This window comes from Sinocyclocheilus rhinocerous, unplaced genomic scaffold (assembly GCF_001515625.1).
Source record: "Sinocyclocheilus rhinocerous isolate Xijiao unplaced genomic scaffold, SAMN03320098_v1.1 scaffold752, whole genome shotgun sequence".
NCBI classification, from domain to species: Eukaryota; Metazoa; Chordata; class Actinopteri; order Cypriniformes; family Cyprinidae; genus Sinocyclocheilus; species Sinocyclocheilus rhinocerous.
The window spans coordinates 314250-338559 of NW_015639777.1; the positions used below are offsets into that span (position 1 = coordinate 314250).

The 24310-nt window shown below is 37.1% G+C and overlaps 1 protein-coding gene across 1 annotated transcript in view; it reads left to right on the plus strand.

Annotated features, from left to right (window-relative positions):
- The window catches only part of LOC107751902 (triple functional domain protein-like), a 162369-nt gene that overhangs the window by 89798 nt on the left and 48261 nt on the right, over positions 1-24310 (plus strand). Inside the window, exons 9-19 of the mRNA XM_016567674.1 lie at positions 2249-2380; positions 3010-3166; positions 5548-5690; positions 5765-5887; positions 6033-6224; positions 8542-8711; positions 9549-9723; positions 17007-17202; positions 21091-21257; positions 23646-23788; positions 23906-23930. Of these exons, the coding sequence (XP_016423160.1) occupies positions 2249-2380; positions 3010-3166; positions 5548-5690; positions 5765-5887; positions 6033-6224; positions 8542-8711; positions 9549-9723; positions 17007-17202; positions 21091-21257; positions 23646-23788; positions 23906-23930 (1623 nt within the window). The remainder of the gene's footprint in view (positions 1-2248; positions 2381-3009; positions 3167-5547; positions 5691-5764; positions 5888-6032; positions 6225-8541; positions 8712-9548; positions 9724-17006; positions 17203-21090; positions 21258-23645; positions 23789-23905; positions 23931-24310) is intronic.

The window sequence follows — 24310 nt, forward strand, 5'->3', positions numbered from 1 at the left end:
TGATGACATCACTGAATTCAATGATGAACTGCCTTTAACTGAAAATTGAGTGTTTACTATTGTCCTTTTGCATTAATGACACACTTTTCCTGATTAATGCTGTACAGTTGCTTTGACAGAATCTGTATTGTTAAAAGCGCTATATAAATAAAGGTGACTTGACTTGACTTGACAAGTAGCACTAACTGCACCACGGTATTGTGTCAGAAATGTGGGTATTCTTGTCGAATATTATTAATGAAGACATCTGTTAAATGTATTGAAGGAGGAGTAATGGAATAATTACAGTACTTTTTGTGATTAAGCTATAGCGTTTATGCATTTATAAATGAATTTAGACTACTGTTTTTCATAAATACCTACAAGCCATATTAAATGTGTACCATGGTATTGAAGTGCTATATTTGTGGTTTTAACTCATGATTTAAATGTATGCTACTATGGAAGACCAATGGTTAAAAAACACCTCAAACTGTCAGAATAATTAAATTTTACCATAAAAATGAGATTGCTACAATTTTTTACAGATATTACTGATTTTGATAATGAACATAAATCTACATCTGCATCCAAACTCAAGCTACTATCAAGTGTGTATTTCTAAGAGACAAACACAAACTTGTTTCTTGATTTGAAACAATATTACTCTTTACTAGAACATGCAGAACTAAGAAATTATTGTTTTTCTATTAAGATATTTATTTTTAAGGAAACATGACTGGAAAAGTGTAAAGAATCCAAAAACGAAGTGTTTGTCATGTTCTGACTATAAAAAAAACAATTTAAAACCACAATTAACCATCTGGTTTTCACAACTTTCACATTGGAGCAAAAATCTGCCTTTAAACTTGAAAGAAATAAACATTTTACATTTATCGTGATAATTATCGATATCGACTAATATGGAAAAAAAAATATCGTGATCATTTTTTGGCCATATCGCCTAGCCCTACTTTACACCAAATGGAAACCAATTAAATTGCAAAAATAATGATTCCAAACACAAAAACTCATACTCACTTTTTCATCTGTTTTCCGTTATTCAGAAAAACAAGTTGTCAAGTTGTCTCAAACTCACATCACAGGCTAGGGTTACATGTCGGAGGCATATGTTGACATTTTTGACCACTCGCAAATTTTTTAAGAGCACCGCAAGCCACACTTATTGCACTTTTCAGGAAGTCTGCCTATATACACAGGCAGACTAAACTATGTTTGTGTTTTTTTTTTTCTTCCAGTGTAAAATCTTGGATGTTTATTACTTGTTTTATAAGTGAATCATCAATGATTGTTCAGAGACTCTTTAGTTGAATGCTTGATGTAGATAGGCCTGTGCTGGAAAAAGGATAAATGAAATCTGTTCCTTTCATCTTTCGGTCCTTTATCTTTCTCTTTGAGCATTTAATATATGTTGTCGGCATCAATAATAGACCGACATGCTGTTCATTTAGTTTATTTTGCTCTCAATGAGACAGGGCAAAAATAGTTTTTATTTGTACAGACAAATTGCAATGTATTTATTCTTTTCCTAAACAAGACACTGTTAAGAAACACTCAGTGGTGGATGGCCCAAAGTTAGCCTCCTAACAACAATTGCTATGTTGAGACTTGGTTCATATTCTTGACTTATTGTATAATCATTCCAGTATGTAGTAACAGATCGCAGATGTGTATGTGGTAGGGTTGTGTCGGTGAGGAAATTTTCCCACCGGTTAATCGGCGTGTGGTAATACCGGTATCACCGCGGGGGCGGAGCATTCCCTCTTTTCTTCGCTTTCCTTCGCTTTTAAATAGCTTGTAAAAGCGGTGTGCCCATTTTACTTTCACTTTAAAATAGCTGCAATTCGGAGTAAAGCAATTGTTTGTTTTTAGTTAGTTTGAATTTTCCCTCTTTTCCTTGCTTTCCTTCGCTTTTAAATAGCTTAAAAGCGCCGTGCGCATTTTACTTTCACTTTTGAATTAACGGCAGTTCGGAGTCAATTGCTTGAATGCAACATAAAAAATACAACGTCAAACTCACTTTAGCCTATATATAAAACATAGAACTTTTATTAACAAAACAAATAAAAATACACCATGCTATAGGGCAGGCTATGCCTAATATAAAATAACAAATAACTTAGTGGGCAAGTGACGCAACCGGTGTTGCGGCTTAACACCGGTATAACCGTCAACACCGTCTATCGCGGCAAGCCTAGTATGTGGCTGGTTTGACAACCAATTACTGAATATTCTTGTCTTTTTCTAGTATATGAGCAACATGGACTCATGGTGTAAGGCCTGTGGAGAGGGAGAACTTCCTTCTGAGCTACAGGACCTGGAAGACACCATCCACCACCACCAGGGTCTCTATGAACACATAACCACTGCCTATTCTGAGGTACAAATCTCTTGTGTCCATTAAAGTAAAAACAATGCTCTGCACTAAAAACATTTACTAGTGTTTGTGAATAGTTTCACCTTAAAGACTAAATTCAGGATACCTCTAAGCTGAGCAAGAACTAAGAAAAAATATTCAGTCATGACAACTCTTGGAATAGTTTTTCTTCAATATGATGATGCTAATGTAGTTGGTCTTGGCGGACTAGATCTGCTATGCACACCGCTGCTGCTGCAAGTCAAATATGGATTTGCTATACACAGACATGTTGCTGTGAGCTTGTAAGATACGCTGCTGCTGCTGCTGCATGGGTAGACACATATAAATGCCATAGCAGATCTAGACAAGTGGAGCTGGGGGAGGTGGAGGGTTTCAGGGGAACTCTGATGGTGCGCTGCAGGACCAACTTACAGTGAACACTGAACCAGACTATTTAAATGGTGAGCAAGCAAGCTCATTGGCTGCAGAGCAGAGGCCAGTCACCTTGTGCTGTGTAGATGTGATTGCTAGCATATTGCATGTAAAGGAACATGTAGAGTTTCACGACTGAACTGGATTTTCAAATGAAGGTGGGATTTTTTTCTGCAAGTAACATCTTTGGGTGTTGTGTATTATCTGTACATCCTCAGGTAAGTCAGGATGGCAAAGCCCTACTAGATAAGCTACAACGGCCTTTGACCCCAGGGAGTGCAGATTCGCTGACATCCTCGGCTAACTACTCCAAGGCGGTGCACCATGTTCTGGATATCATTCATGAGGTTCTGCATCACCAGAGGCAGTTGGAGAGTTGCATTTTAAAATTTAATTTATTCCTGTGATGGCAATTCTGAATTTTCCACAAAAAACAAAAAAACATTCTAAATATAAATTGATGTGGCAAAACACAAAATGATTAATGAGTTTGATTTATGAATATGCATATAACAGTGTGACACTAAAATGAGTCCTGCTCGTAAATGAGGTGAATCTGGTCGAATCTCTTCTCTTTGTCTGAATGAAATGGCAGCATCTGAATGCCTGTGAGGCATCGTTATGTTGAATATAAAGTGAGTTCTGTTTAAAGTAGGATTTCACTGCTCAGTTAAGAACAAATATAAATTTAAAAATGAGATTTTAGGCACCACTGCATTAAATTGTAAACGTGCAATTGTTGACAGGAATGTTTTTTATTTTTTATTTTTTTCTTTCTTTATTTTTTGGAAGAAATATTTGCATTTTTCTTTTTCAAGTAAATTTTTTTTAAAGGAGTAGTTAACCCAAAAAATAAAAATGCTGTCATCTTTTTCAAAACAACATCCAAACATGTCTCTTTCACTCTCTCTCACACACGGTCTGTCCCACACTATGTTCCTACTTTTTTTTTTTTACTTAGTATTTTTCTCGCAGAAAAGCATTCAGTATCAGTTGTCATGGTAACTGTGTTCAGCAGCCTCATTATGTTGAGGGTTTGCCCCATAAAATGATGCAGGCATTGGGGACCTCTAAACCTTCCAGACATCAGAAAACAGCCACGTGAGCAGGAGACTCAACATCTGCACAACAAATGATTGCTTCTATTCACACGCGCACACACATGTGCTGACAGATGCCACCACACAAACAGCTCTGAATGTTTCTGTGTGTGGCACATTCAGCCAGATCAAAGGTGGCATAATGAAATATGCATGAGTAGAGGACTCAATGTGTTTTCGCAGTGTGCTCCGGTGTCTTTTGAGGCAGGTAGAAAGCTTTCAAACTCGGATACGAGACATCTGGCTTAGCAGCTCCACCTTGCAGATTTCAAATGGTTAATCAAACATTTACTACTCACTTAATCAACCATTTCTAATACGTTTTTATTAGTAAAATACTGCATGTGTATTCAGACGTTCATGCAAACCTGTGAGAAACAACAGCTACTACTCTTTGTTAAATTTCCATTAATAAACACAATTATTGTACTCCGACAACACCATCAGAGCAGACACCAGAGTCTTGCTCCCTTAATCTGCAGGATGACCTCATTGCGTGCTCAGTGCTGATGTTTATAGTGGTGTCTAGCTGTCGCAGTGACTCCTGCTGCTTGGAGGTGCCCCCTGGTGGTTTTACACTGGAATTGCATTGGAACTCTTTTACATGAATCAGATAGATGCGTTTAGCCAAAGCATCATACAGTACATTTAAAGTATACTTTTATTATTATTACTATTATTATTATATTGTTGTTTTTGTATGTTTTATAATATTGTGTATTCCCTGGAACCGAACCCATGATGTTTGTGTAGCTAGCACCATGCTCTACCAGTTACAGAAACCCTTACAAAACCCCTACAGTTAAAGGGGTCATATGATGCGATTTCAATTTTTCCTTTCTCTTTGAAGTGATACAAGCTCTTGGTGCATAAAGAAGATCTGTAAAGTTGCAAAGACTAAAGTCTCAAATCCAAAGAGATATTCTTTATAAAAGTTGAGTCAACCACGCCTACCTAAAACGGCTCGTTCTAACACGCCCCCACATGTCTACATCACGATGTGGGAAGATTTGCATAACGCCCCCCAAATGTTCACGCAATGAAAGAAGGCGTAACTTTTATTCTCTGTAGTATTGTTGCTGCCACCATGTCGTGAAGACGCTGTGTTTCGTTGTGAAAGCGAAACTACTTTGTTTGGCCTTCCAAAAGAGGACGATATCCGATTCGTCATGCCTAGAGCTGATCCGTGCTGGTCGCTGAGGAAATACATCAACTTCGCACTGTGGATCGCTGGATCGGCTTTCACCGTGTACGAAGCGGAGTAGCTGGATAAGCTGGCCAATCAGAGCACACCTCGCTTTTCAGACCGATGAGCTTTGTAAAAATCGACGCGTTTCAGAAAGGCTTTTACTCTGCTCTAAAATACTCATTCTGCTCGAGATTGACAGAACATTTACAGGGTTCCTACACTCATGGAAAACCTGGAAAAATCCCACTCCCATCGACAAGCAATTGAAAAAATGTGGAAATTGATTGGCAAAGTTCCAACAGTTGCATAAAACCTGAAAAAAAAAAAGAAAAACCGGGAAAAAACATTTCCCTCATTTATTCCCTCTCATTTATGATTACTTTTTATAATGTGGGTGGTGGTTCTTTTGACCCTCTCAGCAACATTTGGTTATTTTTCTCTGTGAATGTCTTCTCACTCCCATTTAGAGTCAAAGTCCTCCCCCCAGTTGAGCACAAAAATCGTTTTTAAAGAATCTCCACATACGAAAAGGACAAAAACCATAAAAGTATCCCATATGGAATGCGGGCTCTATTCCAATTATATGGACAACTTTTATGGTTCTTTTATAGTGATTTGGTGGTTATTTTGACCCTCTGAGCAACGTTTGTTTATTTTCCTCTTTGTGAATATCTTCTCACACAGGTTCTAGATTGGATTGAAAACCATGGTGAGGCATTCCTTAGTAAGCACACAGGAGTGGGGAAGTCTCTGCACCGGGCTCGAGCATTACAGAAACGTCATGAGGACTTTGAAGAAGTGGCTCAGGTAAGGAGAAATGGATGTTAGATCATCACTTTGGCTATTTTCCATCTGAATATCTACTGTTCTCCTCCCATAATCAAAACTTGGCCAGCCATCTCAGAAATGAGTCAAATGCATATTAACTTCCAAACTTCTGCATGTTTCTCAGAACACCTACACGAATGCAGACAAACTCCTGGAGGCGGCAGAGCAGCTGGCTCAGACAGGCGAGTGTGACCCTGAGGAGATCTACCAGGCCGCACACCAGCTGGAAGATCGTATCCAGGACTTCGTAAGACGCGTTGAACAACGCAAAGTCCTGCTCGACATGTCTGTGGCCTTCCACACTCACAGCAAAGAGGTAAGTTATGAGAGAGTAATAGTGGGTGTGGATATGTCTGGGTTTGCTAGTGTTTACATGTGTTCTACTTGACATAAATGTGTTCTCGAATATGATGTAACAGTTACACACACAGTCTATAATTTTTTTGGTCTTCACTTTCAGAGATGAAAGTATAGAGATGATGACATAATTATGAATATTATGTAACAGGTACAGTACACACACAATTTCTGAAAATGTACTTGGATTTATTATGGTTATTATTATTATTATTATTATTATTATTAATTAATTTATTAAAGTGCCCCTATTATGGGTTATGAAAGGCTCATATTTTGGTTTTGTGAGTCCCCAACAACAGGTTGACATGCATGCAAGGTCAAAAAACACTTTCATTGTCATATAATATGCATTTATTTTTACCTTACTTGCTCAACGACTCCCGAACGATTCGTTTAACGATTCATTTTTCCAAAACCCTCCTTTGCATGACGCTAATCTGCGGTGATTTGTCCGATTGGTCTCATTTCCCTTTCATCATGCCTGTAATGCCTGATAAAGCAGCGTTGTGAGCGCAGTGCTGCTTTGTTTACAGCGTTACCGGCAGTGGTGGAAAGAGTACTGAAAAAATATACTCAAGTAAAAGTACCATTACCTTCCAAAAAATGTAGTGCGAGTAGAGTAAAAGTACTTGTCCGAAAAAACTACTTGAGTAAGAGTAAAAGAGTAGCCTATTTAAAAGTACTCATGAGTATTGAGCAGTGAGTACTGAGCTGTGGATTCTACCCCATCATAATAAACACTGTACACCGCAATTGATACATTTTAAAAACGTTGTACAATCTGTAATTCACATTATCTTGTTTGTCATAAAGAATGAAGAATATCTTTCATCCAGCAGTTTTAATTTATAAGCATGTAACGACCACAAATGGAGGAAAATAGCGGAGTAAAAGTACCGTTACATCACTTAAAATGTACTCAAGTAAAAGTAAAAGTACACAATTTTAAACTACTCAAAAAAGTACAATTACTGATAAAAACGACTTAATTACTGTAACGTGAGTATTTGTAATTCGTTACTTCACACCCCTGGTTACCGGGGAAAACGGTATTTTTACTGCTCCAAAAGCGGCACCTATTGGCAAAGAACGAATGTGCATTTTCATTCAGACCAATGAGAAAGACCAATAAGTGGGCGGGCAATATGCTAATATTTCATATTGACTTCAACATGAAACGGCTTGGGATTCTTTTAAAAACGACTCGTTTCAATGATTCAGAGTCGATTCTTTCTTTTGAGAGACAATAACTTTATACACGGTGCGCATTCAGATTTAAAACTTTGCAGGATGCTTTCATTCACTGTGTTACACACTGCATGAATGGTAATTTTCAAAAATCCATAATAGGGGCACTTTAATAGATTTACAATATAGCAGTAGCTGGTTCCCAGTGTTCCATTGATTCTGCACCATTTTGTTAAGTGTGCTGTAACATTTCTCTGTAGGTCTTGCACGACACATTTTTACTAATCAGCTAGTCAACTAGTCAACGGATCACTGTTTATATTATGTAAATGACATTCCTATAAGTTCTGCAGCTTTGGCACTTTTTTGATGCATGGACACAAGTGATGCATCATTTTCACGTAATTCCAATTAGAGGTTATAATACAAAGTTAATGTTTATACAATAATTTGCTCTAAAGCCAACCTAGTGGTTAGCTTTTTTTGAACCTCAAATCTTTACAATTTGTCTGCTTATAAATTCAGAACTCTTTCCTTCTGGCCCTTCTATATTCCACAAACGGTGAATGATAATGAGTAGTAGTATGTACATGATTCATCATATACTTAATACAAGCAAACAACGCTCTCTTTAACGTCTCCATATGGCATAATGTTAGCCATCTGCTATCTGTAGCGGGCTGGCTTATATAGACATCTTTGTTTCTGAGAGTGTGTTTTATAATGATATAAGGAATGATAAAGGGTTAAAGGCTGGAGTTTTGGAAAAAGAGGAAGGTGGAGATGGAAAAAGACAATGGGGAGGTGTGGAAGGACAGGGCATGGCCTGCTGTGGCAGGAGATACACTCTTTGACATGCCAACACAGGCAGATGGCTAATCCTGAGCTCTCACAAGATAAAGCCATTCACAGGAAATAACAACACCAGCCGTTCGGTGGCAGCCAACGTGTTCATGCATTTGGATATTTTAAATTATAGAACAAATGTTATTTGTTTGGAGACCCATGGATCTACATAGTTCACTGACTGGTTCACACCATTGTGAAGTTTCTGATTGGCTGGTAATGCTGTTATTCCTCTGCAGCTGTGGACATGGTTGGAGGAGCTTCAGAAGGAGTTGCTGGATGATGTTTATGCTGAGTCAGTGGAGGCCGTGCAGGAGCTGATCAAACGTTTCGGTCAGCAGCAGCAAACCACCCTGCAGGTCACCGTCAACGTCATTAAAGAAGGGGAGGATCTCATCCAGCAGCTCAGGTACTGCCCAATGAGAAAACATCGGCTTAGTATCCCATTGATGTCTGATGTATTAATTACAATTGCTAAAGCCTAACCCTACAGACACTTTTTGCACTTTTTTTTTTTAAAGATTATTTAGTCATTTTATGAAACTAGTGGCTTAATGGCGACCGAAAACCGTTCCGTTCTATATCTACAGTTGTATATCTTCAATCACTGTTGATATTGCAATGTTTCATGTGGAGTTTTTCTGTTTAAACCAAGTCAAGTCAATTTTATGTGTAAAGCACTTTCACAATACACATTTCAATGTCAATTCACATTTTAGCTGCTTTACCAAAAATTATGATGTTAATGTTTATAATATCATTATATCTTAATGCCTTATAATCGCATTTTGCAGATATGCAGATAATATGATTAAATGATATAAACAATCAAGCAGTTGAGATTTGCTACAGTATATAGTATATATTTCTTTGTGTGAGTATACTCTATGTATGCAAATAAAATGAACTTGTCTGTCCAACTTCATTTATAGGGCTGTGCGATAATAATCTACATTTTTTAAACAGTCGAGCAGTCAACATTTCCATTTCCCAATTCCCCAGCAAATGTAGAAGATAGATTGATCACATCCAAATTGTATACACACATGCGCACATAGACTTGGTTAAAAACAAGTTAGACTTCTGTCTTTACAAACACATATGTTAAAAAGATATGAGAACACAGAGCTGCAACAACATACCCCGAATGCACAGTAACACACTCATACACTTAACTGACTCATGTCCTAATCTGCAGAGACTAACTAGATACTAACTCGTACACACTCTTTTTTTCTGACTGCAGGGACTCTGCGATCTCCAGCAATAAGACTCCTCATAACAGCTCAATGGCTCACATCGAGAGTGTCCTGCAGCAGCTGGATGAGGCCCAGGCTCAGATGGAGGAACTGTTTCAGGAACGGAAGATCAAACTAGAGCTCTTTCTCCAGCTCAGGATCTTTGAACGAGATGCCATTGATGTGAGTCCACAATTTATGACATGTCTGACAGTTTATTCCCAAATAATAACCCACTGATTTTGTTGTAAACAATGGATTCTAACACTCAAGACAAGTGGTTCTCGATTGTGCTAGGAAGTCAGGGGGCTTTTTTTAATCATCATTCTTGGGCCCTTTCAGATGACTTGAGTCTAAATGAATAGTTGAAGCTCATATCAAAATTAGCTGATCAGCATTCCAAACGCTGAAATATATTAATAGGGAAATAAATATGGTATACATTTAGATTTAATATAAACATAATAATAATAATTAATAATTTGTTACATTTTTATAGCGCTTCTCTGGGTACTCAAAGCGCTTTACATGAAAGCGGGGGAATCTCCTCAACCACCGTTTTTTTGTGTACATGGGTGTAATATTTAGCTAGCTAAAATGGCAAATAAAATAAATAAATAAATAGTAATAATAATTATGAAGGTGAGCAGAGGATTTCAAAATAGTCTCAGTTAAGTTACTAGATAGACTAAATTGTAACGAGACTGTTGCTATGAGAACACACACTGATAGAGATGCCTTCCCACTGGCTGCATGTACAGTATTCTGGCTGCATTCACGAAAGGGAGGGTTGTACCAATGATTCGCTCAGCAGTCCGGACTACCCTCTGTAGTCTTCTGAGGTCAGATTTGGTAGCTGAGCAACATTTTACAATCACAGCTCTACATTTATATATGCAACTCATACAGCTTTCTATTTTTGTGCAATTCGTAGAAGTGATATTTTCAAACCAAAATAGTTGTTTTTCTAATTAGCCTGTGTTGTGTTTAATCATTTTGCATGCTGCTCAGCCAGTGCAGTTCATGATTATATTAACAAATTTCAATATTTGATTTTAGAAACCTATTTGTTTGTAAATTACAATCTTGCTCTCAGATATATATTTTTTTCTCATAGCCATCAGGTAGTCCCCCATGATTACATGAGTTTGAAGTTTCAGTTCTGCGTCAGTTGTGAGGTAGAAGGCTATACCACGTGTTGTTGCTTCTATCTTTCTCGGCGGTTTTGATCTGATCAATGGAACAAAGTGCTAAAGACAAAATCCATTGATCTCAGAGATTCTGAGCGGAAGCCTTGAGCAAGCATAAAGCCATCATGGATGCTCTTTTCACAGCCTGCACTATGAGTCATTGTGGATTGTGTCTCTGGACGTGTGAAAATGGCTCACACTTTTGTCAAAAGGGTGTTTGAGAAACTAACAGCTTTATCGAATCAGTATCACTTTCAAGGTTTCTCTGTATCAAAGCTCTTACAGTCAACATGAAACAACCTATTTAATTTTTTTTGTAATGTCACCAAAGGCTCAAGGTTTGCCACCTTTGCAGTATGTGAAATTTCATCCTTGCTAGATATTCCACGGTCAACTGTAAGTGGTATTATAGGAATGTAGAAGCATTTAGGAACAGCAGAAACTCATGCACGAAACGGAAGACCATGTAAAGTCACAGAGTGGGTGCACCGAGTCACCAACACTCTATCGATTCCATAGCTGAAGAGTTCCACACTTCCACTGGCATTAATATCAGCACAAAAACTGAGTGGCAAAACCTTCATGAAATGGATTTCCATGGCCGAGCGGCTACATGCAAGCCTCACATCACCAAGTACAATGCCAAGCGTCAGATAGAGTGGTGTAAAGAACGCTGCCACTGGACTCTGGAGCGGTGGAAATGTGTTCTGTGGAGTGACGAATCACACTTCTCTGTTTGGGAGTCTGATTGGTGAGTCTGCATTTGGCGGATGCCAGGAGAACATTACCTGCATGACTGCATTATGCATGAGGGACAATGGTATGGGACTTTTCTTCAGGGGTTGGGCTAGGCCCCTTGCTTCCAGTGAAGGGAAATCTTAATGCTTTAGAATACCAAAACATTTTGGACGATGCTATGTTTGTGAGATTGTGGCAACGCTTTGGGGAAGGCCTGTTTTTATTCCGGCATGACCATGTCCCAGTGCACAAAGCAAGGTCTATAAAGACATACGGTAGTTAGTAGGGCTGGGTAAAAAAATAGTGATATCTCGATTATAATCGATTCTCATTTTAATGAAACAATGTCGATTCTTAATTCCCAAGAATCGATTAGTCTAGCCTGTTTTCAGTTAATGGGTGGAACATTTAAGGGCACCTCCCATTCAATAAATCACAATAAGCATTGTGCTTTGGTACTTTTAATATGAAACAAAGTCTCAGATTTCAAATTATGTTCATTGTATTGCAGTATTCAAACAATAAATACCGTTTTGACGCTGTTTAATGTGGAGTGATCGCTGTAGCGCGGCGCGTCTCGGTTCAATAAAAGCGGTAGCGCGAGGCGCACGTGAACTGATCATCTCCTCCACATTAATACCAATTTCAGCACAAAATAAACATGACTAAACATCCGAAGGTAAGTTAAAAGAAAGAGTACAAGTTTACAATCCATATCCTGGCTCATGTATTCGCTCAATCAGTGTTTCAGCCGTGCAAAGATGTCAATATAACGGCTTGTAAACAATATCACGTAACGTCACATTTACCTAAAAAAAACATATAATTGGTGATCATAACCTCATTAGTCGGCTAGAAAAATAAACAGTAGAGAGGAGCATTTTGCTAAATATATGCACCATATAATATATTCATTATACATTTTACTGTTCTTCAATGTTTAATTTATATTTTTTTTATGACAGCCATTTTATATGACAAACATTTAAATGTTTATATTTAAAAAAAACTATTGAAGTAGAAATATTATTATGTAATTGTAACTTTTATTATAAAAACTTCATTAAGTGTAATTAAAGCAGTTGTATGACATAGCCTAAAAAATCAGTCAGTTTAACCTTCAATGTTATAGTAATGTAGTACCTACTGACTCTCATGTATATTTTACAGCATTAGTTAAGAGATTTTTTTTTCCTTGAGAAAATTTTGCATGTGTACCAGATATATATCCAAAATAATCAATATTGAATCGAATCGAATCGCAAGCTTGTGAATGAGAATCGAATCGAATCGAATCGAATCGTGAAATTTGTGTCAAAACCCAGCCCTAGTAGTTAGATGAGTTTGGTTTGGAAGAACTTGACTTCCCCACACAGAGCCCTGACCTCAACCCCATCGAACACCTATGAGATACATTGGAACGGAGATGGCGAACCAGGCCTTCTTGTTCAGCATCAGTGCTTGACATCACAAATACTCTGCTGGATAAATGGGCAACAATTCCAACAGAAACACTCCAAAAACCCTCCCAGAAGAGTGGAAGCTGTTATAGCTGCAATGGAGGGACCAACTCCATATTAATGTCTATGAATTTAGAAATGCAACAGCAATAAAGTCCTTTTTGGTGTAATGGTCAGGTGTCCCGGCCTAGATGATGTCACCCAAAATAGAAGTTGTTGAGCAAAGTGGAACAAAGTTATTACAATGTGATGAATGGTTACAAAAGACAAAAAAAAACAACAAAAAAAACTTTCTTCTGTGGAATAACATGCACTGAACAGTAGAGGTCAACCGATACTGATAGTTAGGATGGACCACACTGGTTGCTAACGATTAATCAACCGATAGTTTTTAAAATGAATACTGAACGAAAACTAAAATAGTGCTTTACTATTTAACCAGAAAAAAGTACTCAAACATACTTTTGTCACAGCTACGCTGTATTAAACGCACAAAGATGAAGAAGAAGGTTTATAAAGTCTTTAATCCAACTCACAGGTAATCCAACACACAGGGTAGTATAAACGCAGACGCGTCCAGACAAACTAGAACTGAACACACAGGAACTTGAATACACAGACCAAACAAGGATAATTAACTACATACACCTGAACAGAATGACACAATTACAGTCAAACCAAAATTTATTCAGACACCTTCAACATTTCACACATTATCACAGTGTTTTCGCTATAGTTTAGAAAATGGTAATAAAATATGACAAGAGTTAAACTGTGTCAGAACAAATTCATCTTGATAATGTCAGATAACACTTAAGCAAAACAGGGTCAGGTCAAAGTGTCTGAATAATTTTTGGTCCCAAATTTTTATCAATTTTACTGGTAGTCCACTGTATGAGGAATGTTGGGGTATAATATGTCACAGGTTGCTTTATTTTGCTTTCCTCACTTACATAAATGAACTATAGTGTCCTGCACCCACTAATAAAAAAAAATATCAAAAAATATATCTGGTCTCTGAATAATTTTTGGTTTGACTGTAAACTCAATGAAATATATGAGGAAAACAAAGTCCAAAATGAATGACGTGACAACTTTGTAAATGAATAAAAATATTAATATAAATTACTAATTATATATTGATAATTAAATTTAGTTCATAAACTAATGTTAACAGAAGCAACTTTAAATTTGAAAAATATATTAGTAAATGTTGAAATTAACACACTTTAACAAGGAACAATACTTCAGCTTGAAGTTTTGTTTCAAATGCACTCTTATTGTAAAGTGTTAACATCAAAACCGATCAATTGGTCGACCTCTACTGAACAGTCATGTACAAGAAGTTCAGAAACATAATACAGTAGTTATAGACAGTTTCATGTTGACGTTAAATGAGATGCCCTTCTTCTGCTCATCTGCCATTATTAGCTTAACCTGCAGAAAGCCCATCATGCTTTGCGATTGACTTTTTGGTGGCTGTGTTTTAAATGTTTTGTTTGTAGGAAACCCTATATGAAGTAATCAGAGTCCACAAAACGAACTGGCTTTTGTAGTAAAAGTGATACCGATCTCTGTAACAGAATTCAATACAGATCTAGGAGTATCACATTCCATGGGGAGTTTTGAAGGCGCTCACATTCCACTGATACTTTGCTGGTAGAAAAGGTAAAACTGAGAAGACCTTGCATAGACAGAGCAAACCTGAAAGAACAACCTGAAAACCGTACACATGTATAACTTCCAGTATGGGTGACGATTGTAGGTGAACTCCTTACATCGGATGTGAGGTATTTGTGAGTAGTTACTCAGCGCAGGGCGGGTCGGCACTGTCAGTCAAGGCGGCAGGGTGCCAGAAGGTACAGCAGTGGGCGTGTGATTTCCCAAACGCTGCTCCCACACACTGAAGAACACATTTACTTCTTACAGAAAACGCTTGGGTTCCCGTTCTAGTCATCACCAACTGTCCTTATCAGCGCTTCACTCAGAACAGCTGGGGAAATGCTCATATTCATTAGAGAAGGAGGAATTGTCAACCACACAGCAGTGCAAAGTGAGTGCTTTAGGCTTTTGACGGGAGGATTATTTGTTCAAATCATGACTTTAAACTTTACCGATCGCTATATCAATGACAATGTCATGTTTTTAAAACTACAGCACTGTTTTTTGTCTTCTGTAGTGTTATTGGGGAATAATTTATTGAGCTGCTGTGTAAAGTTTTGATTAGATGCTCTATGTGGTGTGATGTTAGAACTGGCTGAAGTGAACTTCTTGCAAAGTGCTTGTTCTCTGATTCATGTTTTTCCTTCTTTTACCCACCTGTTGTCAAGGCAACTCTTTACACCGTATTAAGTTGTTTACTTTCTCTTGACATTAATTCTGTGAATATAAATTTCCAATAGTCTACTAATATTTGTTTTTAATGGCTAATGGTGATACCTAGAGAGCAGACTGGCCAAAGTTAATGATGACAGTTGAGACAAAAAAAAAACTTTATTTTTTATTTATTTATTTTATTAGTATTGTTTATTTTTTTATTCCGTTTTTGGTAACACTTTAGAATAGGGGTCCAGAATAATGCATTAGTTAAGCATTAATTAATGGTTAACTTGTTCACAATTAAGCATTAGTTGAGCACAAACACACTAGTAATTAATGATTAACTTACCATTTAGGGAGCTCAGATTATGCATTAGTTAAGCAAATCTGAGCTCCCTAAATGGTAAGTTAATCATTAATTACTAGTGTGTTTGTGCTCAACTAATGCTTAATTGTGAACAAGTTAACCATTAATTAATGCTTAACTAATGCATTATTCTGGACCCCTATTCTAAAGTGTTACCCATATTGGCTGTTTATTACCCCATACCTAAACTTAACAATACCTTACTAACTATTAATAAGCAGCAAAGTAGGAGTTTATTGAGGCAAAAGTTGTAGTTAATGGTTTGTTAATAGCGAAAATTGGACTTTAAAATAAAGTGTGACCGAAAATGTTTATTATTTGTTGACAAGACTGTCATTGCATTTGGAATGGAGATAATAAATAATACCAGTAATGTTGGCGGACTTTGGTATTTCAGTCAATTTTAATTTAAGTTTGACATGAAAGTGCTTTTATATATGCATTAGTGACCTTGTGAAGACAATTTACACACACAAAAAAAGATTACAATTTATTTTATGTCCACTTTTGACTTTCTACTAACTGCAACTACATGTCAATTAACTCTTAGTACTTTGCAACTACCTGCCAACTAACTCTCATTAGAGTATTAGTAGACTTATATTAGGGTTAGTAGAATAAGTTGACATGTACTTGCAGAGTTACTTATAGTCAGTAGAATGTTTTTGGGGGAGCAACAAAATGAAGTGTTAGTAGATATTAAGCAGACCAAAAGTTGTAGTTAATGGTTTGTTAATAGCGAAAATTGGATTTTAAAATAGTGTGACCGAAAATGTTTATTATTTGTTGACAAGACTGTCATTGCATTTGGAATGGAGATAATAAATAATACCAGTAATGTTGGCGGACTTTGGTATTTCAGTCAATTTTAATTTAAGTTTGACATGAAAGTGCTTTTATATATGCATTAGTGACCTTGTGAAGACAATTTACACACACAAAAAAAGATTACAATTTATTTTATGTCCACTTTTGACTTTCTACTAACTGCAACTACATGTCAATTAACTCTTAGTACTTTGCAACTACCTGCCAACTAACTCTCATTAGAGTATTAGTAGACTTATTTTAGGGTTAGTAGAATAAGTTGACATGTACTTGCAGAGTTACTTATAGTCAGTAGAATGTTTTTGGGGGAGCAACAAAATGAAGTGTTAGTAGATATTAAGCAGACAGTCTACTAATACTCTAATGACTGCTATAATACAATATTCTTTATTTTGAATAAAATATTTTATATATATTTTTAAAGTATTAAATTAACTACTGTATCCAATATTTGCATTTTCAGACTAATAAAATCAATTTAAAAACCTGTTCACTCATTTACTGTAGATATGGTCAGTGATACATGCCTTCTTATGGTGTTGTTTGTGTGGATGTGTTGTGTAGGTCATCTCAGATCTGGAGTCATGGAATGAGGAGCTGTCCCAGCAGATGAATGAGTTTGACACTGAGGATCTGACGCTAGCTGAGCAGAGACTGCAGCATCATGCCGATAAAGCTCTCACCATGAACAACCTCACCTTCCACGTCATACACCAGGGACAGGAACTCCTGCAGTACGTCACAGAAGTTCAGGCCTCAGGTGAGCACAGATCCAAACACTTATATACAATGATAAGAGGTTCTGCTAAAAGTCACTGTATTGAAATTTAAAGCTGTACATGCACTAACAAAAAAGTACCAGAATGTACCAATATACAGAGTTCTGGCATGAAACTCTAGATGGCGCAGTCCGTTAAGTCTAACTCAATCTGACCTAATGACATCATCACATGGCACAGCTGATTGGTTCTCTCCTGTATCGGTAGCCAATGAGCTCGCTGCTCAACATTCATATATATGATTAGTGTTGCCTGTTACTGCTCAATATTCAAATACCTGGCTTTTGTTTGCTGTAGCAGTTGGCAGCGCACTTCAGGAACCCTCCACCTTCCCCAGCTCCACCTGTATAGATCTGCTACGAGGTGATTGTATGCTATATGGGGGTTATTTCATGTATGTTATATTTGCAGCAGCAATATTTCTTACATGCTTACAGCAGCATGTTGTGGATGTATTGGCAGTAGCAAGTCTCGGTACTTGCTCTGCCGCAGCAGCAGATCTGTTCCGCCAAGACCAAATACATTAACATTGTCATGTACATTACCATGCCAATCCCTCCGAGAGTTGTCATGACAGAAATATTTTTACGTTTTGGCAGAGTTCAATGGTATTTATTTATTTATTTAAAACATAGTAATATCTTAGTTTATTTGGGCATACATGTATGTAGTACTATGGTATTTTCTGAAATGCCTTGTTCTACCATAAATTCTGTGCTACATTAATATGGTAATAAATGGTATATATTAAATGTGTATATGGTATGCAGTCAGAAGCAGGTTCAATATCGTTATCTAAAAATATTCAAAAAATTTTTGTTAATTGAAATACAGCTGAAAAAAAAAAGAAATTAAAGAAAAAGAAATTAAAGCTAAATATTCATATTTAAAATTAAATTGAAAAAGAAATAAAAATGAAAAACCACATAACAAAATTACTAAAAAATTGTCAATAGTTTAGATATATGAAGTACATCTAACATAGAAGTCACTTTCAAAACAAGTAGCTTTCTATTGGTCAATGCAACGAACTTGCATGACCAACTGAGCCCATCACAAAATTTGCATGGGGAATTTTTTTTTTACCCTCACATGAAATTCCCGATTGCTTGGATTCCTATTAAAATGACTGGATTTTGCTGCTGAAAGTTCACAGAACACAGTGAATGTAACTGCACTTTGATAGTGTCAATGTTTTGTAGTACCGCCACAGTACTTTTTTGTAAGGGTGCACTCACAAAAGTCCACTTGCAGTAGTTACAGTTTGTCAGGTGACTGTGTATTCTATCCAACATGCACACACAAGCAGTATGTCACTAAATCAAGATATCTGATCCATAACACGCGTAAATGTTTTCTTGTGAGCTGATAATGCATTTCAGATCTGTGCACAAGCTGCAGAGAAACAGAGTGCATGTTTTTGTATGATGTTTTTGAAAGCCAACTTTTGGGGTCACGAGATCACTGTCATGAGGCATCAAAGATGTGTGTGTGTTTGTGTGTGCACGTGTGTGTTAGTGTGTCAGTCCAGAGCAGGCTTAAGGGGGGAGGAGTGGATGCAGCTAAACGCTAAACTCTAAAGCCAAACACATCAGGTCCATCCAGGCACCCAGCAGCCCTCCCTTCCTCCCACCTGGCCCTGTAATCCTGTAGACTCACACTGCCTAGCAAAATCACTGGTCACACACACACACACACAAGATTTGACATCTGACAGCACGCACAGATAGCAGAGAGCAAAACGAGTCCTCATTTTACTAGCGTCCTTTTGTGGAGGCACAGATACAAATGCAAAACTGGAGTACTCTCAGAGCTTTAGCCCAATGCAGCTCTGGGCTACGGGTATAAAATGTGAGTATGTCTGTGTGTGTGATAACATGTGTGTGCTAACAATGCTAAGACCCAGGTATCTGCACTTCTGTACATGCTATTTGTGTTAACTATGTATAACTATGTAACTATGGGTCAGTTATCAATTTTTATTGTTGGTTTAGTTTTTCTTGATTTAAACAAAAGTCATGCTACTTCTGGCGATTCTGACTTTAAAGACAGTATGAAATCAAAATTGATCCCATTTACTTTCTGCATGCATATTGCAGGTTGCATTGTACACGATTCATCAGTGCACATTATTCTAAAGAAAATGTAGTTTAGGGACCGATTCTCACTATTAACTAGTTGCTTGTTAGCATGCATAGTATTAGGATATTGGCTATTTATTAGTACTTATAAAGCACATATTTTAGATCCCTTAACCATACCCCATACCTAAACTTAAAGGTAGGGTAGGTGATTTCAGAGAGGCTAGCAATAGCAAGTTAGCTTTGAAAGCAAGATCCCACCCTCCCTGCAAATGAGAGGACGGCACTGGTGGAGGGTTGAATGCAATGCTGTCAGATTACCTCATATTTCTTTCACCGGTGAGAAATCATTACAGTACAAAGTGCATAAAATTACAATAATAATGCCTTCCATTCTCGCTTGGTCTGCAATAGTGTAATGGAACTTGCTGATAACGTGAACAGGATGCGCAGAGGTATGCAAATGCATATGTTGACAGTCAGGTAGAACAGCCTATAGTAGCCCTTGGACCGAGGGATATGATTGCACAAACATTTAATGGTTCTACGCCTTCCACAGACGATATTAATACATATAAATACATTTAGACCACTTAACTTGGTGATTGCTATCGGGATGTGAAGAGACTTTCAACCAGCATAACGAAAAAATGTTTTTGAACCAAATCAACTACCCTGCCTTTAACAACTAACTTACTAACTATTAATAAGCAACAAATTAGGAATTTATTGAGGCAAAAGTCATAGTTAGTTAATAGTGAGAACTGATCCCCAAACTAAAGTGTGACCAGAACTGATCAGTTTTTTTTTTTTTTTTGTCCATACAGTGGAAGTCAATGGAAAGCAAAACCTGTCACCAACATTTTTCAAAAATTCTTCTTTTTGTGTTTCACTGAAGAATGAAAATCAAACAGGTTTGGAACAACATGAGGGTGAATAAATGATGACAGAATTGTCATTTATGGGTAAACTATCTTTTTAAGCTGGGATTGGAGAAAAAAATTATTAGGGTGATAATTCACCTGATTCTTTGTGAAAATCCCATAATTTAATTAGAGTTCAGTTATAAATCATATTCAGAAATAAATCAAATATGTGTGATCCTCGGCTTCTCTCCTTTAATGGGTATTGTGGCCTCTCTAATCCCTGTGTTCTTTAATCGGGTCTTTGTCTTGTCCAATTGCTGTCTTGGCAAAAATCACAGGCTGAATAAAGTGTTTGTACTAAAGTCTTCTTATGGATTACCAACATATCCTGCCTTTGCATGCAATACTGTTTCTTGTTCATCCAGTTGGGATTTTATTTTTTGTGAATAATATTTCTGAAGTCAGATGTTTTTATCTAAAGTCAAACTTTTAGGGTAAAACACTGGAAATAATATATATATATACAAACACACATGTATGATATATTTTAATTTAAATACATCAAATGCTACAATGGTGTGTAAATGTGTTGCAAATTTATAATATATATAATTATTTTTGTCATATTACCGTAATGAAAATGTGGTTTTGTTTGCTGGTTTGTTTTTTGCATTATGGTAATGAGAATTGAATAGGAACTTATGCTTAATTGTCATGAATATAATGTCACAGTGCAAAAAAAGTAAATATTTAATATAATATAAACATCTGTTCTCCAAATCTCTTGTCATTAATCCCTTGTCAAATCACTAAGTCGATTATGACAAAAGCTTGATTTATTTGTGTCAGGGAAGATTATTTACGCCCTTCTGTTACACCTCTACATTTCTCTGTTTCGCTGTGTCTCTCTTTCTCTGTCAAGGTGTGGAGTTGTTGTGCGACCGTGATGTTGACATGGCGACGCGGGTGCAGGACCTGTTGGATTTCCTGCATGAGAAACAGCAGGAGCTGGACGCAGCCGCAGAGCAGCACAGGAGACACCTGGAGCAGTGCGTGCAGCTCCGCCACTTACAGGCCGAGGTCAAACAGGTAACATCTGACTGTCTGTCTCTCTGTCTACCCATCCAGCAATGCAAGAACTCATTCAGGCACATGCATACATGCTCATGTAAGCATGGACTTACAGTGGGTACGGAAAGTATTCAGACCCCCTTAAATTTTTCACTCTTTGTTATCGCGGGTGCAGGACCTGTTGGATTTCCTGCATGAGAAACAGCAGGAGCTGGACGCAGCCGCAGAGCAGCACAGGAGACACCTGGAGCAGTGCGTGCAGCTCCGCCACTTACAGGCCGAGGTCAAACAGGTAACATCTGACTGTCTGTCTCTCTGTCTACCCATCCAGCAATGCAAGAACTCATTCAGGCACATGCATACATGCTCATGTAAGCATGGACTTATATTTCAGATCATGATACAGCTTTGTCAGCGAAGAACAAAACAACCACTGTGTGATGTGTTCTAACACACCTCCATATTAATAAGTGTCATGATTAATTATGCAATAGAGATTTTATTTTAGAGGTGGGAATTTCCTCTGTCTGTACCTGAGCAGTGACTCATGGTTAGTGAATGTAGGCCAAATTGAGGTTGAAAATTAGACATTACCTAGTACACTAATACATCTGACGCCTTGTTGCATATCTTTGGTTTATTACATTGTCACACAATGTAGCTTTTTGTGATGTAACTGATAGATTGTCTTCCTCCAGTAAACAATGATAATTAAGATCATAATATTTTAGGCAGTGGCCTTTCTTTCACAAACAATGATACATGTAGGGTTCAATGGGGCTAAAGGCACACTTTAAGGAAAATGTGTGTTTTTTTTTTCAGTACTTCCATAATGTATGATGTCAGAAAAATATATATTTTTTGAACATTGATGGAACAACACATTTTGTGGGGAAAGGAATCATAAAAGTAGTTTGTTTCGTTTAAAAATCATAAAAAAATGTGATTAGAGATGGCATAGAGGTCCTTTTACCCAACAGCCAGGGTAAATGCATTTAAATTTCGTAAATCTCATAAATTCAAATATGAAAGCTTTGTTATAAACATGGTGATTATCTCTAATGTAGACACCTGAATTTAATTTAACTTAATTTATTTTAATTGCAACTTTATTAATTACATTAACAATCATTATTACATTACATTATGGTCAAAATATAATTTGTTAATATTCAAATAGCTAGAAGCTTGATTTTTATAATTACATATGCATTTTAAATACTAAATTACTATTAACTACTGATCTGTTAAGCATTATATAATGTTTGTTAACTATTTTTTAATATTGAGTGAAGTGCAGTGTTAATAGTTTTGAATAGTGGTTCTGACTGCATACAGGGGCTGATGGGAAACAGAGCAGTTTTATAGCCCTGGGCACGCTTAAAATGAGAAGGAAAAACTAGGCCAGGAGGAGCAGCTGGTAATCTCATTTCATCCTCTCATTTATTAATTTATTTTATTATTTATGTATTTATTTTTGTCTGGACTGCTCTAGAGGAAAAGAGTGATTAGAGATGTCGAGGAGCTGGGATGCCCGTGTGGTTTAAGGTCTGACACGGCCACAGAGTATTTGAGTGGGTGTGTGGTGGTTAGTAAACATGTTATCATGTATTTGGTTTTATAGTGAAAATGTGTGTGTGTGTGTGTGTGGCAGTTTTCAGTCTGTTTATTTACATTTATGGAAGGAACATAGTTGTGTTATCTGTGACTGGCAGTGTATCAGCACTAAAGCAGGTGTGTAAAGTGTGAGTCAGTGTGTCAGGAGACGGCGCGGAATTTAGACCTGAAGGTGGAGTCAAAGAACACATCTGTCAGTATTAAATATGTTCACTTTCCCCACTGATGCAACCCAATAGTTAACAGCACACCATATGCTTACATGTCTCAACTTTCATGAAACAGTGCTTTTCAATTTAGTGTAAAAGGCAGTACTTACTTTCTGTACAGTGGCAGTGGGTGAACAGGTTGGTGGTATTGCCCCCTTTTGCACTCACTGTTGATTGGCAAGTCCTGCAGACTGAGGTGATTAACAAGCCACTATCGCGGAATCCAAATACGTCTCACACTGGCGAGCTCACTTTTTATCTGATGCCATTCTTTTGCTCGGCAGTAGTAGCTGCGCTCTGTGTCTTTTCTGTTTTATGACAAGTGTCAAACAGCATTAAGGTGCAATACCTCCACCTACATTGGGATGTCAGCCAGATAGTTAGTGGTAGTTGTTCACTTTTAAATATCATATTATTACTGATATATTGCAACACCCCTAATTGACACAATAACGATATTTCATTATTTAAATCACGATTATCATCGATACTGGTATACAGCGACACCCCTACTGTGAAGAACTTTTCTTTCTAAAAATGAGAGTATGTTTACATAGATGATCGAAAATGTGTGTTTCAGGTGCTGGGTTGGATCCGTAACGGGGAGTCAATGCTTAATGCAGGTCTCATCACAGCCAGCTCTCTACAGGAGGCAGAACAGTTACAGCGGGAACATGAGCAATTTCAGCATGCTATTGAGGTACCAAACAATCTTTTTTATTAGCATTTAAATGTGGATGTTCCATAGACATGCCAGTTTTGTTTTGTTTGTTATATATTTTTTTGCTCCAGAAATAACTGACTTATTCAATATTAGTTGTTTTATATTTCTTTTTGCAGTTGCCTCTTTCAGACATCTACAGGTGCATCTCAATAAATTAGAATGTCATGGAAAAGTTCATGTATTTCAGTAATTCAACTCAAATTATAAGGCAGTTTTTGGGATTTCCGGATTCTACCATTCATTTAGACAGGACTTGGTCTTGGATGCCCGAAATATTTTTTAAAGTGCCCCTATTATGGGTAATGAAAGGTTCATACTTTGGGTTTGGGAGTCCCCAACAACAGGTTGACATGCATATAAGGTCAAAAAACACTTTCATTTTCTTATAATATGCATTTATTTTTACCTTACTTGCTCAACGACTCCCAAGCGATTCGCTCAACGATTCATTTTTCCAAAGCCCTCCTTTGCGTGACGCTAATCTGCGGTGATTGGTCCAATTGGTCTCATTTTCATTTCAT